The sequence below is a fragment of the Papio anubis genome, chromosome 5 (assembly GCF_008728515.1).
Source record: "Papio anubis isolate 15944 chromosome 5, Panubis1.0, whole genome shotgun sequence".
NCBI classification, from domain to species: domain Eukaryota; kingdom Metazoa; phylum Chordata; class Mammalia; order Primates; family Cercopithecidae; genus Papio; species Papio anubis.
Genome location: NC_044980.1, coordinates 164,506,909 through 164,522,826, shown reverse-complemented (window position 1 = coordinate 164,522,826; position 15,918 = coordinate 164,506,909). Strand labels below are relative to the sequence as shown.

Here is a 15,918-nt window from a genome sequence, read left to right as displayed (position 1 = left end):
GGGAATGGTGGCTCATGCCTGTAATCCCAGCACTTTGGGAGGCCAAGGCGGGTGGATCACCTGGGGTCAGAAGTTCGAGCCTGGCCAACATGGTGAAACCCCATCTCTACTAAAAGTACAAAAATTAGCCAGGGGTGGGCGGATGCCTGTAATCCCAGCTACTCAGGAGGGTGAGGCAGGAGGATAGCTTGAACCCGGGAGGTGGAGGTTGCAGTGAGCCAAGATTGCACCGCCGCACTCCAGCCTAGGTGACAAGTGTGAGGCTCTGTCTCAAAAAAAAAAACGTATTCATTATTGGTTCACCCTGTTGCTTCATTCGGTTTGTTGAATGAGTTAATGATATGCTTTTTATTTTGATGTCGTTTAGAGTCTGCACTTTGCCTTTGTAGGTAATTTTTAAAAACATGGTGCTCTTCCCTTCAAACATAGTTTGTATGTTTGGGAAGTGTCCCAAAGTTTAGGACATTCATTTGTATCTGAAGTGGCACTTAAGGAATGGCAAAAATATATTGGGAAAACTGGTAGCATGTCTTTATTATATTTCTCAAAACCTGTTTCTGCATCCTCTCCCTCACTACTGTCTTCCCATATATGTCTCATACACGCATAGGTGTGTACACACACACACACACACACACACACACCTGGTCAAATTTACTTTGATTTTTAAAAGTAGACTTTATATTTTTAGAGCAGGTTGAGGTTCAGAGCAAAATTGCAGGGAGAATGCAGAGAATTCCCGTATTCACATACCCGTTCCCTCAGCCTGCCCCACTATGGGCATTGCACAGCAGAGCAGCACATTTGTTACAATTCATGAACCTGCGCTGACACATCGTTATTACCCCAAAGTCATAGGTTACGTTAGGGTTTACTCTTGCTGTTATTCATTTTGTGGGTTTGGTCAAATGTATAATGATATACATTTGCCTTAAGAGTATCCTACAGAATGGTTTCACTGTGCTCCACCTATTTATTTCCCTTTGATTTTTAAAAAATAATTTAAAATTTGCTGTATTCTGTACCACCTTTTTATTTTTCTCAACGAAGTGGCACCTTGCTATGTGGGCCAGGCTGGCCTGGAGCTCCTGGGCTCAAGTGATCCTCCTGCCTCAGCCTCCTGAGTAGCTGGTACTGCAGGCATGCAGCACTGTGCCGAACTGGTGATCCTCCTGCCTCAGCCTCCTGAGTAGCTGGTACAGCAGACATGCACCACTGTGCCGAACTTCCCTTTGAATATGATTAATCATGAATTTTTTTCTGTTTCTATATTGTTTTTTTAAAAATTCTCAATTTAAATTTGGCTAGGTAAGATATAGAGATTTCACTCCTGTAGAGAATGCTGGCCAGAATGTTTTCCTCTGATGTGGCCAGTGTAATGTGTGGTTAAAATTGCCACGTCAAAATAAGCCTAGAAGTAGCCAGGGATGAGCCAGTACCATTGCCACAACCCTAGCGCTTGTCAGAGCTACAGGATAGCTTCTTGAAGAGTAGCTCCTCCCTTAGCCTATCTGTGATTTACAGAATATCAGGACTCTGTGTTCTAAGTCCTTCCACAGAAAACGGAAACCTGGGGCTGCACGTTGACAAATCAGCTTCTGATTTCTAATCTCTCTCCCGAAACTTGTAAGTTTACCTTCTGCAGTGGGAGTTTTAAGGATATTTGAGAGTTAGCTTAGAAAAATTTGACACTGCTGTTCTTTTTATGCTGAAATGTAGCATGACTTGCTCATTTCTTCCATTAGAATCTCTAGAAAAGCAAAACATGAATCCTTTGTTTCTAGAATCATACTATTTAATTGCTTAAGGGGATCTTAGCCATCACTGAGTCCTGTTTTTCATTGTGTAGATTAGGAAGCCAAAGAGTAATTAATTGGGTGAGATGCCCAGAGTCACACATCTTGATTATAGTGGTGGTGGTGTGAATGATTATAGGGGTTGGTTCAAAAATTAGTACAAAGGCTAAGGAAAATTCCTTAAATTGGCCCCATGTACTGAATGTAAGGATTACAACTCAATTCAATAATTCTCACTTTTAATTATGAGGGAGGGATCCAGGGTGGAGAGGGAGACTTGCTTTTGATTGTATGAGAGAGGATTACAGGTGAATGGAAGTAAGATGAGGCATGTACACATGATGCAGCTTCTCTATATGTACAGAACTCAAACTCAGAAACCTATGGAATCAGTCTACATCTGACACCAAGAAAAGACAGAGTTGTATTTTAGGTTGGTGATTGTATTTATCCCTCATAAGTGATTTTAAATATGAACCTGCGCTGACACATCGTTATTACCCCAAAGTCATAGGTTACGTTAGGGTTTACTCTTGCTGTTATTCATTTTGTGGATTTGGTCAAATGTATAATGATATACATCTGCCTTAAGAGTATCCTACAGAATGGATACTATCCTACAGAATGGAGGATACTCATTTTTGTCAAGCAATTCAGTTTATTGTTTTGTTTTCCACCGTTTTGTTTTAATTTGCTTCTGAAGTGTGTTTGAGTGCCAGGGAACTCACCTTATATTTGCAGAGGAGCCACAAGGTGGCACTGTTGAAGTTCTCTTGATTTTCAGAGTATAGTTCAGAGGCAACCCCATCTCTTAGGGAGTATACAGCCTTGGAGAAGAAGCAGAACAGATGAACATGTGTTATGTATATAAATATGGTTAGTATAATTGCATACAATTCAGTTTTCATTACAGTGAATGTTAAGGCATTGTCCATATCTCTGTTAAAGTGGAATTTTGTGGTATTGAATATTACATGAAATGAATGGACCATTGGCTGGGACATGGAAATACTTTAGTTAAAATGCTATTTGTTTTAACAGGACTTGATCTGAACATATATACATATGTCAGTATATATCATACATATGAATCTAATAGCTGAGGACAAGCTGGCCAAGTTGATTGTGTTAGTTAGTATCTAGTAGACCTAGATTAAACATGGCATTAGTTCCTTAACACAGACTCTGCCTTAAGAGCATCACAGGAGAAACAGGTCCATGTCCATGTTCATACTTAGATTTAATAATGTGTGGAGCAACTTACGAATCATTATACTAGTTTGGTGTTTCATTATTACTGTACATCATCTTGAGTTTGAGTTTTTACACTATTGAAATTGACAGTCAACTTACGACTTCATTTGATTGTGAAAACCATTAATTCTATAAAAATTATCTATAATTTTAGCTTTTAAATGCTTGCTGTGAATATCATACCTGTCAGTATAGGGAAAATGGAAAATGTTTGTGGTCTCTGGCTCCTTTTGGCTCAGTGGAAAAAGTGATAATTATGATATGCCTTTCTAAAAATCATAGTAAATGTTTAGTCTGCAATGTCAATTTCTGCATGCTGAGTTTGCGGTTTGTAAAGAACTGTTGTTAATGGGAAAATTCATACCATGTAAAGTAGAGACAGATTGTATTTCAAAAAGGATGATAAGCATTGGTGATCTGTTTGTTGAGGTGTCTAAGCAATTAAGAGTTTTGAAACACTTGGCTTTCTGGCCCTGGTTTATTCAATTGTCTTATCCCCAAGAAAGGATGATGAGCCATATTGTGGACCATAAATGTGACAGAGATTAGATGAAAGGTCCTAGGAGATGTGGAAGAACCAGAGCATAGATAAAGCTTTAGGTTGGGTACACGGCCAGAGCAGCGTGACAGGAGAAAGTATGGGTGCTGGAGTCACACAGGCCCTTGGTTTGAATCCTAGCCCTTACACTCTACAGCTGTGTGGTCCCACTTTTTGGAGCCTCAGTTTCCTCATCTGTGTGGGAATAATAGCAATACTTTATGGGTACTGTGTGAGGATTAATGATGATACGTTATAGTATGCAGGGCATCTATTGGGTATTCTGAGGATGGCAGCTTAGAAAAACGCCCAGAGAGGCAGGAAACACCTGCTTCTCCAGAGGTAGTAAGATTTATTGCTAGGACATTTTAATTATTCCGAATTAATCCACTGATTTCCGAATTGATTCATCCTGACATCATATAGGTGTGTGTCACTTTGTTGATTTGTTTCCTGGGTGTTTTATGGAAAAAGATGTTAGACTTTGTGAGCTGAGCCGCTTTTCACTTCATTTCTGTCTGAAACCTTACGTTGGTGTTTTCCAGGTGGAAGGCATCCGTTGAGGGACTGTTGCTGTTAGCAGTTGCATTGTTTTCTTTTAAAACGTTTAGAACTTCAGATTTTACAACTAGATTTGTGACTTGGGAGGGGGAAGGGATAGCAGGGGTGGGTGGGAAAGGAAGTTTCTTTGCAGCTGCTCTTTGAAATGCATTTCTAAAATAATAAAAGTTTCTGTAATTGTGTGATCTAAGCAGCTGTGTTAAAACTCGTTGTAGTCAAGGGCGTTGAATTGACATTTGAGTTTCATTTTGATACAGTGTTATTTACATATTGAGCTTTGAAATTTGTGCCTTTTAATTGTTTTAACTTATTATTGAAGTTTTTCCAGACTTTCATCTGGTTCCTGTAATTAGCAACAGCAGCATGTCTTCAGCACTGTGTGCGAAGTGTTATGGCCTCAATTTTCTGAAGCTGTAATGTGTCCTCTTGTTGCCTTAGGAAAAGGGGGTGGTGGTGGGAGATGGGGGAGTCTCAGCATGATAGAGACAGTAATGAGAGCCAGACATAGGTACTTCAGAAAATGCTTAAATACCTCAAAGCACTTTTTAGCTCAGGCAAATGGACCACCTTATTCAGTAACCTCTTTGTCCTGAACAGGCTTGAAACCAGAAAGTTACATGGTCTGCATGGCTCCTGAGGGTGGCCACTCTAAGGTACCTGAACAGAGATTGTTTGATTCCTGTTCTTCTCAAAACATTTAAGGGGCCATGAGACTTATACCAAAAAAACAGAGGGAGGGGGCTTAGCTTTTTGGTAGAGGGGATGCAAAATGCAGAAAGTAACAAGAAGAATATTGTGTAGTGGCCTTGTCCATTGATATCCATTGAGATGATTTGGGGGAGAGGAGAACAAAGACTGACATTTCTTGAGTAAACTTCTTATTTACCCATCTCCTTACATATGCTGTCTTACTAACTTTCCCAACAAGACTGGGAGATTCCCTCCATGTAAAATGAGGGTATTTAGAGTACCTATCTCAGAAGGTTATTGCAAAGATTATATGATGTAATTTATTTCAGACATTTAATATCATTCTGATATTATGGAAGACTGAGATCCTAAAAGGAAAACTGATTTGCTTAAGGTCACACAACTAGCAGTTGACAGAACTGAGATTCAACCTGGTCTATCTGACTTTCAGGCAGTGTGTTTTCCACAAGACTAAAACATGCTGCCTTATAGAGGGAGGACGTGCACTTAAAGTATTAGACAAAGGAAATAGGTCAAATTTCATAGATATCACTCAGATGTTGCTTAATTGGACTGATGGCATTTGAAAGAGGGAGAAATAAGTATTAGTAAGGGATTTATTTCTGTAAAAACTCATTGATAGCCTAGTTGTGAGCAATTGATGGGGGAATCAAAGAGGACTAAAAGGGATATCATTGCTGTAAACCGATAGTTCCCAATATTTCAGTGTTATCTAGTGGCACTTCTTAAAAATACATATTCCTGGCTGGGCACGGTGGCTCATGCCTGTAATCCAAGCACTTCCGGAGGCCGAGTTGGGCGGATTATGAGGTCAGGAGATCGAGACCATCCTGGCCAACATGGTGAAACCCCGTCTGTACTAAAAATACAAAAATTAGGTGGGTGTGGTGGTGTGCGCCTGTGGTCCCAGCTACTCGGGAGGCTGAGGCAGGAGAATCGCTTGAACCCAGGAGGTGGAGGTTACAGTGAGCTGAGATGGCGCCACTGCACTGCATCCTGGTGACAGAGTGAGAATCCATCTCAAAAAATAAAAAAGAACAGATTCCTGGGCCTTATCATCTAGAGGTTCTGATTTAGTAGGTCAGGAGAAGATTGGGGGAATATTTTTTTGTTGCTGTTGTTTTAAAAATCAGTAACCCTGAGTTGAGTCAGATACAACCACACAGACTCATAGACCCCCCCAGATAGGTGGAAGGTTTGGGTGCTGCTTTCCCATCACAGATGATGGGGATGTTGCAGCCTTTGAGGTTTGAAAAGGCAAGTACCTAATGCATTCTTTTTATTTTTTATATTGTTTTTAAAAGACAGAGTCTTGCACTGTCACCCAGGCTAGAGTGCAGTGGCGTGATCTCCACTTACTGCAACCTCCATCTCCTAGGTTCAAGTGATTCTCATACCTCATCCTCCCAAGTAGCTGGGATTACAGGCGTGTACCACTATAGCTAATCTTTGTATATTTAGTAGAGATGGAGTTTTGCCTTGTTGGCCAGACCAGCCTCAAACTCCTGGACTCAAGTGATCTGCCCATCTTGGCCTCCCAAAGTTCTGGGATTACAGGTGTGAGCCACCATGCAGCCCCTAATGCATCCTTGTCTTGCTGTTTGTTTCACCTTTCAGAGAGCAGAGGATTCTAGAGGGGAATTAATTAGAGATGTGTTTATAACCATTTAGGAGGATTTGGGGTTAATGATGTGAAGTAATATAAACCTTTAAAAGTGGCCGTGTTCTTAGCCTGGGCAACATAGTGAGACCCTGTCTCTACTAAAAAAATTTTTTTTTTTTTAAATTTGCCTGGCATGGTAATGTACACTTGTAGTCCCAGCTACTAGGGAGGCTGAGGCAGGAGGATCACTTGATTTTGGAAGGTCAAGGCTGTAATAAGCCATGATCATGTCACTGCACTTCAGCCTGGGCGACAGAGCGAGATGCTGTAATTAGCTGTGTTCTGATATTAAGTGCAGAAACCGGAAAAGGAAGATAGATAAGTACCCCAGCATTCGAAAGATTGAAAGAGCCAAGTCTGTTAGTCCACGGCTAGAGACTGAATGAAAATGTTTAGAGGACTGACAGATTCTGCAGTTTGAAATTCTGATTAATTTGTCAATCCTAGTGATGGCGAGGCACAAGTAGAACCCCATGTGATTATCCTTGGATTTCCCTGATTTTAAGTAAACATAGAAGATTGAAGAAAGGCGGCCAGGTGCAGTGGCTCACGCCTGTAATCTCAGCTCTTTGAAGGCCAAGGCAGGAGGATTGCTTGAGCCCAGGAGTTTTGAGACCATCCTGGGCAACATAGTGAGACCTCATCTCTACAAATGATAAAAAAAATTAGCTGGGTGTGGGGGCATGTGACTGTAGTCCTAGTTATTTGGGAGGTTGAGGTGGGAGGATTGCTTGAACCCAGGAGTTTGAGGTGGCAGTGAACCATGATTGTGCCACTGTACTCCAACTTGGGTGGTAGAGTGAGTCCCTGTGAAACCTTTGAGAATGGTACCAAGAGGACCAAACCCCAAATAATGTAAAATTGGCCAAAATGTTGAAGTAAATTGAAAGAGTTGAAAACAAAATAATTAACTATTTGGAGCAAGATTATAAAGAATGAAGGAATAATGTGCTTAGAATAGATAGTGTAGTGATAATAGAAAGAAACAACGTATTTTCACTCCCATTAACCTAATTCCACCCCCCCAACCCAAGAATAATGGCTTTAAAGGAAAGGTTAGCAAAGTTGTATTTGAAAAGATGTGAAGATATTTAGGAATCACATAGCTCATATAAACAAATAGGCCTAAATACATTGTATGTCTGGATAGTGGCAAAACCTGTGGTTGTGATTTTTCAAGTTGTAGAACATTGTGAAGTAATTGAAAACCAGTATGCAGAACTATTGGGTATGGTTGTGCCCTGTACAGCTTGTACAGTTGCACGTGGTAGTCTTGCATGATAGCACCAGAGATGACTGATGAACAGAATTCCTGGTTTTAAGAACTGGAGAAGGTGTTTTGGGGGGATTTAGCTATGAAATTAGATGTTGTACTTTAGCAGAATTCTTAGATGAGTTTCAAAGGCTAATCAGCCTCTGAAAAGATTGTGTATGGTTGTGTAAACCTAGAAGGATGTATACAGAATGTGAAAAGTTGTTCCCATCTCTGGGAAATGGGGTTTAGAGATGTAAAAAATTTTGCTCATCTACACTTTATAGGTTTTCTATAATGAATGTGAACTAGATATGTTTAAAAGGGATACCAAGCAGCTAGTGTCAACATGTAAGTGAAAAATTTCAATACAACTTCATGTAGTAAACCCCAGCACGGGAACATGAAAGCAGCCATACCAAACTCACCTTACTTCCTTTTTGGATAAAGTTACCAGGCTAGTAGGTACGTCTGAAGAATGAAGTAAATAAATGGTAGTATCATCATAGGCCGGTTTTTCCAAATACCTGAGGACAGAATAGAGAGATATGGGCTGGGCGGTGGCACATATAGATGACTGCAGACCGGATGGCTCAGTGTGGGTGCCCTGGGCGTATTGATGAGTGCATCAGTGTTAGCTTGGAGGAAAATATTATAATAATAGCTACTAATAGCTAGTGTCATGGGTGCTGTCCTTGGTTCTGACCCATTTAACATGTTTGCCAACACGGTTTAACATGTTTGCCTTAGTACTTTAGCCCATCATGCAGGTCTGGTGTGGAATACCCACTCTTCTGGATGTGACAAAAATCAGAATTCTAGAGACTGAAATGGATGGGTCAGACAAAGCTTTGAAGGTGAATTATAGTAAGGATAAATATAAACTGTACAAAGCTGCCCCTGCCTTTCCAACTAACTGTACAAATAGAGCATTAGGGGACATTGTTTTAATAGGTGTTTTGGGGGGAGAGGCCTAGGATTTTATTCCAACGTACTGCCATGTTAGGCGTCTTCTGTGATATGACTGTCAGAGGAAGTCAGTGCAGCCTTTGATCACATTAACTGTAATATAAATGACATGCAGGAAAGGACAGTGGTCCCAGTGTAGTCTTTATTCTTAGACCATAGCTTGGGTCTTTGATCTAATCCAGAGTAAGACAATTTTAGTATATGAAGGACCTGGAAATTATAACCAACGGTATAATAATAGTCATTCTTAGAGTTGAAGAAACTTTAGTTTGTAAAGCATTTTTCGTGCATCATCTCATTTTGATATTTTCAGAATCAAGTAGAGATTATTATCATAATCTTATACGGATGAGGAAACTGAGACTCTGAAAGTTTAATAATTTACCTACATCTGGCCTTTCAACAACCAAGTTTAGTGCTATTATACTACTTCTAATTATTTTGAGAAAAGGAACAGATATTAACTTTGTAGAGTGCTTTATTGTCTATAAAATGTTTTTGTAAAACTGTTGAATTTGATTCTGACAGTGTGAGAAAGGACAGTTGTTACTGGTGGTTAGCATTTTGTATGTTAAGGCGCAAAAATTCAAGGCACAGGAATGTTTCAGTGTTTGTTTCATGTCATAGAACTAGTAAGTGGTGAACCTGGGACTTGAAATGGGAATTTTCTGATGATATGTTCTGTGTTCTCATCCCTGCACAGAATAAGCTTGGAGATAAGCTTTATTTCTTGCAACTACAGAAGACATGCTTACTGCCACAGGATGGGGGTTTACAGGTGGCAACAGTGGTGGCCATGTTGATCATCTTCCCATTGTGAATGTCAGGCAGAGGCTGGGAGTGGTTTTCTTTGAGAGTATCCTTATATCGTGTGGGAGGTTGAAGCCAATAACCTCTAAGATTCTAGGATTTGTAGACATGGGGCTGTTGCTTTTGAAGATTGTCCCCATCCATTTAGGAACAGAAAATGGATACTCACAAAAGATGAAAAGATTGACAGAAACACATTTAAGCACAATCGACTTTAATTATTGGATTGCCATTTAACTTTTCGTAAGTTTTTCAAGATGAGTCGGTGTTTTACCTTGTTTCTCTTCTGACCTCCCGGGGATTTACACCGGGTATGGATTAATGGGGATATGATTTGTTATGAGAGACAGTGAATAAGATGGGAATGAACACAAACTTTGAAGCAAGAAATCTGAGTTCCAGTCTTGGAGTGTAAAATCTTGAGTTCTTTACCTCTCTGTACTTCATCTGTAAAATTTGGGGCATCATTGCCCCACAGGAGGGCTGTGAGAGTTATATAAAAGAAAATGAAGTCTTTTATCGTAATATTTGACAAATACAGAACTGTCCAAGGTCAGCTTTTACACACAGAGAAGAGTTGCTGTTAATTGTTTATCGTAAAAAATCAGAACCAAAAAGAAGTGTGTATGTTTATGTACTCATGGATTTGAGTATCTGTACAACTTTTGATATTACTAAAATACTTCAGGATTTCTTTATTCCTCTTATCTTTAAGGAAATGATGGCTGGTTCTTTTCTATCTCTCTTCCCGTTCCTTCATTCCCTTTTCTGTTTTGTAGAGCAAGGCTTAGATCACATAGCAGAAAACATTCTTTCGTACCTGGACGCCAGGTCTCTGTGTGCAGCAGAGCTGGTATGTAAAGAATGGCAGCGAGTGATCTCAGAAGGAATGCTTTGGAAGAAGCTGATTGAACGAATGGTACGCACTGATCCCCTATGGAAAGGACTTTCAGAAAGAAGAGGGTGGTAAGTACTTGGGTTGCTTGTTCCCTTGAAAAAATTTCATTGACAGAGTCAACTTGATGAGTCAAAAGTGCAATTTTACTTGCAAATGTGCTGGCCTATTTTTAAAAAGGGGGGAAAATGAGTGATCAAAAGTTGAAAGAAAAAGTTAAAGCTGTTAAAATTTCTCCCTCTGAAATGTGTATTTCCTTTATTAACTGTATTATATAGTTTGAATGGGATTTGGCTTTTCAAAGCTATGTGTTTATGCTTTTTCCTTCACGTTTTGCTTAGGTGATGATACCATTACCAAAATATAGATACGACAAAAATAAGAGGAAGTCAGGTAGTGCCACTTTCCTGTTTGTTATTACTTCTGGTAGAGGAAGTAATAGTGATAGGATTTTTCAGAGAAAACTCACAACTCTGATGCAGCTTTATAGCTAGCTCTATGCTGTATGGCCCAGTTAGCACAGAGAGAGCTACAGAAAGAGGTGCATATAGGGCTGTATTTTCCTTATGAGTGAGGGTCAGAGCTGTATTTTCCTTACGGGAGGAAGTTTGATGTGTACTAAGTTAGATGTTTCACAGTGTAGCGCTTTTTATTAAACTCTATGGAATAAAAGGCTAGATTGGCCGGGCGCGGTGGCTCAAGCCTGTAATCCCAGCACTTTGGGAGGCCGAGACGGGTGGATCACGAGGTCAGGAGATCGAGACCATCCTGGCTAACACTGTGAAACCCCATCTCTACTAAGAAATACAAAAAACTAGCCGGGTGAGGTGGCGGGTGCCTGTAGTCCCAGCTACTCCGGAGGCTGAGGCAGGAGAACGGCGTAAACCCGGGAGGCGGAGCTTGCAGTGAGCTGAGATCTGGCCACTGCACTCCAGCCTGGGCGACAGAGCCAGACTCCGCCTCAAAAAAAAAAAAAAAAAAAAGGCTAGATTGTTATATATTAGTACTCAGAAAACAGAAGATCAGGATTGTGTTAGAGAGCTGTGAATTGAGCTAAACTTGTCTCTAACATGTAAATTTGTCAGAAATCCTGCTTTTGAACAGTTAAAGCTCAGTGCAAGTTAAAAGACATGAAAGATACATCTTTGTCAGCACCATGTTTAGATAAAATTCACCCTTTTATGTGCAAAAATGTAACATCTGTTTGTTTTTATTTGCCAGGGATCAGTATCTGTTTAAAAACAGACCCACAGATGGCCCTCCAAATTCATTTTATAGGTCATTATACCCAAAGATTATCCAGGATATAGAGGTAACTTTATGATTTATCTGTTTTATGGGCTCTTAGTGTCTTGTTCTCGACTTTTTATGTTGCCTTAGAGTGTTATTTTGTTCTAAAATCGTAGAACTAATAATTTTTTTTAAAAGTTGGGCTTTTGGAGTAAATGTGTCACGATGTATATAATCTGCAGCTCTTCTTCAGAAAAGATAATGTCTTTTGCAAAGAATATCTAACTTTTCTAAAACATGAAATGCTTCTGCAAGGCTGCCAGTTAATTCAAGCCTTAATCTAAAATCATCTTTTTATTCTAATCTGATAAATTTTCCAAAATCCCTGGCCCCATTTTTTAAAGTAAGCATCGTTTTATATTTTTGAGCCATCTCTAGAGAACTAGAGAAGGCACATTCCAAGTTTTCTCTGTACATTACTCATAGTTTTTCATAAAAATGATGCAGATATCATTCTAAGCAACAGTTAGGTGGATTTATAAGGCAGATTATGCTCCTGGACCGTTTTGGATTTGAGCGTAACTTCACCAGACCAGTAAAACTCTGTAAACTTGATGAGAAACACTGGAGATGTTTGATATCGTTCATGTGTTCTAATTAGTTCAGTTTTACTATTTAGACTTCTTCCTTGAACCAGGAAAGACATGCACAGGCATTTCTCATTAACTCTTTCACATGTGTTCTTGGCAGGTCTTGGTTACTTCACTGTTTCCTCCTTGGCAGAAAAGTTTAGCCTTTGCTAGGCGATGCAATATCACCCATAAAGTTATACTCAGTTTCCCAAATGTGAAGTAATCCTCTCCCCCAGGTGATAGACATAAAAGTTATTGTGCCAAAATTCATTAAGGGAGAAACATGTGCTTTTTCGGACCCCTCCCCCCTTCCAGGCAGATGTGAATAATGGAATCATTCCATTAATGGTAAATCTGAATGTGACTGGAATATCATTATTTAAAACACAAACTGTCTTGAATATTCTGCTGTCTGAAACGATTATAAGCAACCCTTTAAGGAGGTTAAATAAAAACTTTCACTAGATAAATCATAAAGTTTAAGAATTAATTGACCACTGGCAGTTCCAAACTTAGAGTAAGTTGCCCCTGCAGGGCTAGTGGCTGAGACATGGTGTTAACTTTAATCTTAGGTTGATGTGTGTGTGTCGTAGGGGAGATGGGGCTGTCGCTTACCCCTAGGTAGTTGTACTAAGGCATTTCTTATGTACACATCTTATAAACTACATTACATTCTGTTTTTTGTTTTCCTTTGATGAGGGGCAACTATTTACAAAGTTATCTCCAGACTTCTTTGAATAATTTTATCAAAAAAATTCTTTGGAAAGAAGGAAAGAATGATGTTTAAAAGAATGATGTTTAAAGTTAATTATGAACAGGAACCTTGGAAGAACTCTGATCAGGTTGAAGATGTGGCGACATAGATTATTTTATTGAATCCTGATGACTGCTCTTATAATTGACAATGTGAAATCAGTATTCTGTGACATGACACTATGTGACACCACCTGCCATCATCATTTCTTCAAGCTCAAATGATATTTTAAAGTAGGAGGGGAGGCAGGTGTGAGAGGAAACAGCTCTGTGGGAAAGCCCTGTGCGACACAACCTCTACATCATGGTGGTCTACCCAGTGGTTCTTAAAGTGTGGTTTGGAAAAACCCACTGGTCGACCACAAAAGTCTTCTCCAGATTTTTGTGGGCTAGACCTCTTAATATAAGCGATGATGTTTATACTTTGATATATGCACTACTAGTAATAATCATAAAAGTAATGTACCACTAATAGCATTTACTTATGCCAGATACTTTGTTAACTACTTTATAATGCATTTTCTCTTTTAACATTTTGGACAAAACCTGAAAGGTAGGCCAAGTACTTATTTAAATTTGAGGGAACCTTAGAAGGTTAAAACGGTTAGACAGTTTAGTCAGGATCCCACAGCTAGTGGGTAATTGAGTCTGTGATCAACCGTATACCCTTCTACCTTAATACGAGTTTTTAACAATAGACCACTGCTACCACCTCAAAATAGATTTTTTTATTCCTGTTTTGGGAGTGTGTTTCATTCTGTCCAGAGTAAAACAGAATATAGAGAGTTATATGTAGAGAGTTCTTTCAGTGATCCTGGATCAAATGAGAGACTCTCACGGGCTTGACTCTGTTCATATGGCTGGTACAAAATCCTCACAAGCAGACTATAATAATTACAAATACCCACTTCAAGTCCTTGCATATATCAAACTGTGTTGGGTGATTTACATAGGTTACTGTTTTTTATTCTTACAAGGTGCATGTTATTATCTTTATAATAGGGGGAAACTGAGACTAAAAGAAGTTTTAGGACTTGCTGCATAGTTAACTGGAAGAGATGGGATAGGATTTTAACTGAGGTCTGTCTAGCTCTATCCAGGCTGAGAGTTGTTGTTTGTCATTTTCAGAGTGGAAAATTCAAGAAGTGAGGGAGAAAGAGGCATGTTTTATGCCTGCTGAATTTCAAGGTGGTGTTTGCCTCCTTCTCTAATTGTGCGAATACTCAGTGTCCTTGACTGTTCATTGAAAAAAGGGTATGAGTTAAGATCTGATTAGTGGGCCCTGTTTTAGTCCACTTCTGTGAAAGTAGTAGGGTTTTAAGCACATTGCAGAAAGATAAATGACACTTGGAATGTCAAGTGGCTGTTTTATGTCCCCCTCCCTCCCCAGTTGCCTGTACATAGCTTTAGAGTCTCTTGTGTTTTTTCCCATATACTTTGCAGGGTTGCCAGTTCACAACACCTTTTTCTTTTTTTCCTTCTTCCTCCACCTCGACAGCTTGGCTTATGTGCCGGCTCCTGTAATCTGTACATTCCCAGATTTGGCTTTGATGAACAGAAAGGAAATGTTCATCTCTGAATCTGCCCTTCTACATTGACCCACCAAAAATTGGCTTAATTTTAAGGGAAAATAGAGAACCTGGCTTAGTGCAGCCAACTCCTGTTATTCAGGAAATGAGGATGTGAGAAATGGAGTCTGGGAGAATAAATATGTATTGTAAGCTTTCTGCAAAGGCTCATCTCGCCTGGGTGTTCTTGCCACACATAGAGAGGGTTTAGAGGGCCTCTGAATTGAGAAGGAATTCCTAGAAAACCTGAGGCTCACTCCTAAAAGAAGCAGCCATATTCTCCTTTGCTGTCTGGAGTCTTAGTTGTTGTTGTTATTGTTGTTACCATCAATGGTGGGCTGACTGTAGATGCTTTGCTACAAGTGATTTAATTTAATCCTCAAATTGTCAAAGCTGAGATTTTTACTCCAAAGTCCATGCTGCTTTCACTCTAGCGTGCCCCCAAGTACTTGTCCATTAACAGAGAGTTGGGAGTTGTTATAGCAGCCCTAGAGTTCTGGTATTCTGAACTTGGGTTTTTCTCTTTTGCCATTTGAGTAGTGACAAACTCCTTCAAGTAATCTACCTTCTTCCTCTCTTCATTCATTGCATTGAAGCCTTTGAAGTGCTCTTCTTGGACAGACCACTGGGAAAATGATGGTGTGTTGTATCACACCTTTTAATAAGCCACATTTTATTCAGGGAAAGCAGGGAGCTTTTTTTGTGGTTTGCAAACCTGATATTAACATTGTCCTGACCAGAAAATGTCAAAACTTGCCCACCCACCCAGTTGTGTTTAGGCTTCTAAAAATAATGTTATTCCTCCATACTCAGACATCTGTTTTCACTCTATTGCCAATTTAAATGCCGCTGTATACTCTGTGTATCATGGCTACTTTCCCAGTATTTTGAAAATTTGCGCAGGGTAAGGGGATTTTACAAGTTCTCAAAAACATGAAATATTCCTCTACAGTAGCCATACCACATGATGGCTAAGTGAAATGATAGGTATCCACATAATTAAAGAGGTGCACCTGTGTATGACCTCTATTCCTGCTGCTGGCATTAGGATAATAGTTGGATTCCATTTGAAGGCTGAGCCTCTTCCTGGGAATGGTTAGGGAAGGCTCAGGCTTATTAGCATTAAATATCAGCCTACGCTGAGACAACGATTTCTGGCAACTGTGTGAGAATTATGTATTTGTTGTTGCAGCCCACTTTCTTTTTGGTTAACATTTTCAACAACTGAAGAAGAACGTAACTACCATTTGCTGGCACTATAATGAGAACTTACATAATCTCATTTG

General features: G+C 39.6%; 1 protein-coding gene across 6 annotated transcripts in view; it reads left to right on the top strand.

Moving 5' to 3' along the window:
- FBXW11 (F-box and WD repeat domain containing 11) overlaps nucleotides 1-15,918 on the top strand; it is a 140,702-nt gene that overhangs the window by 93,553 nt on the left and 31,231 nt on the right. For all 6 annotated transcript variants that reach the window (XM_021939955.1, XM_021939952.1, XM_021939950.1 and 3 more), the window contains 2 exons: nucleotides 10,334-10,520; nucleotides 11,671-11,761. In XM_021939955.1, the coding sequence (XP_021795647.1) occupies nucleotides 10,334-10,520; nucleotides 11,671-11,761 (278 nt within the window). The remainder of the gene's footprint in view (nucleotides 1-10,333; nucleotides 10,521-11,670; nucleotides 11,762-15,918) is intronic.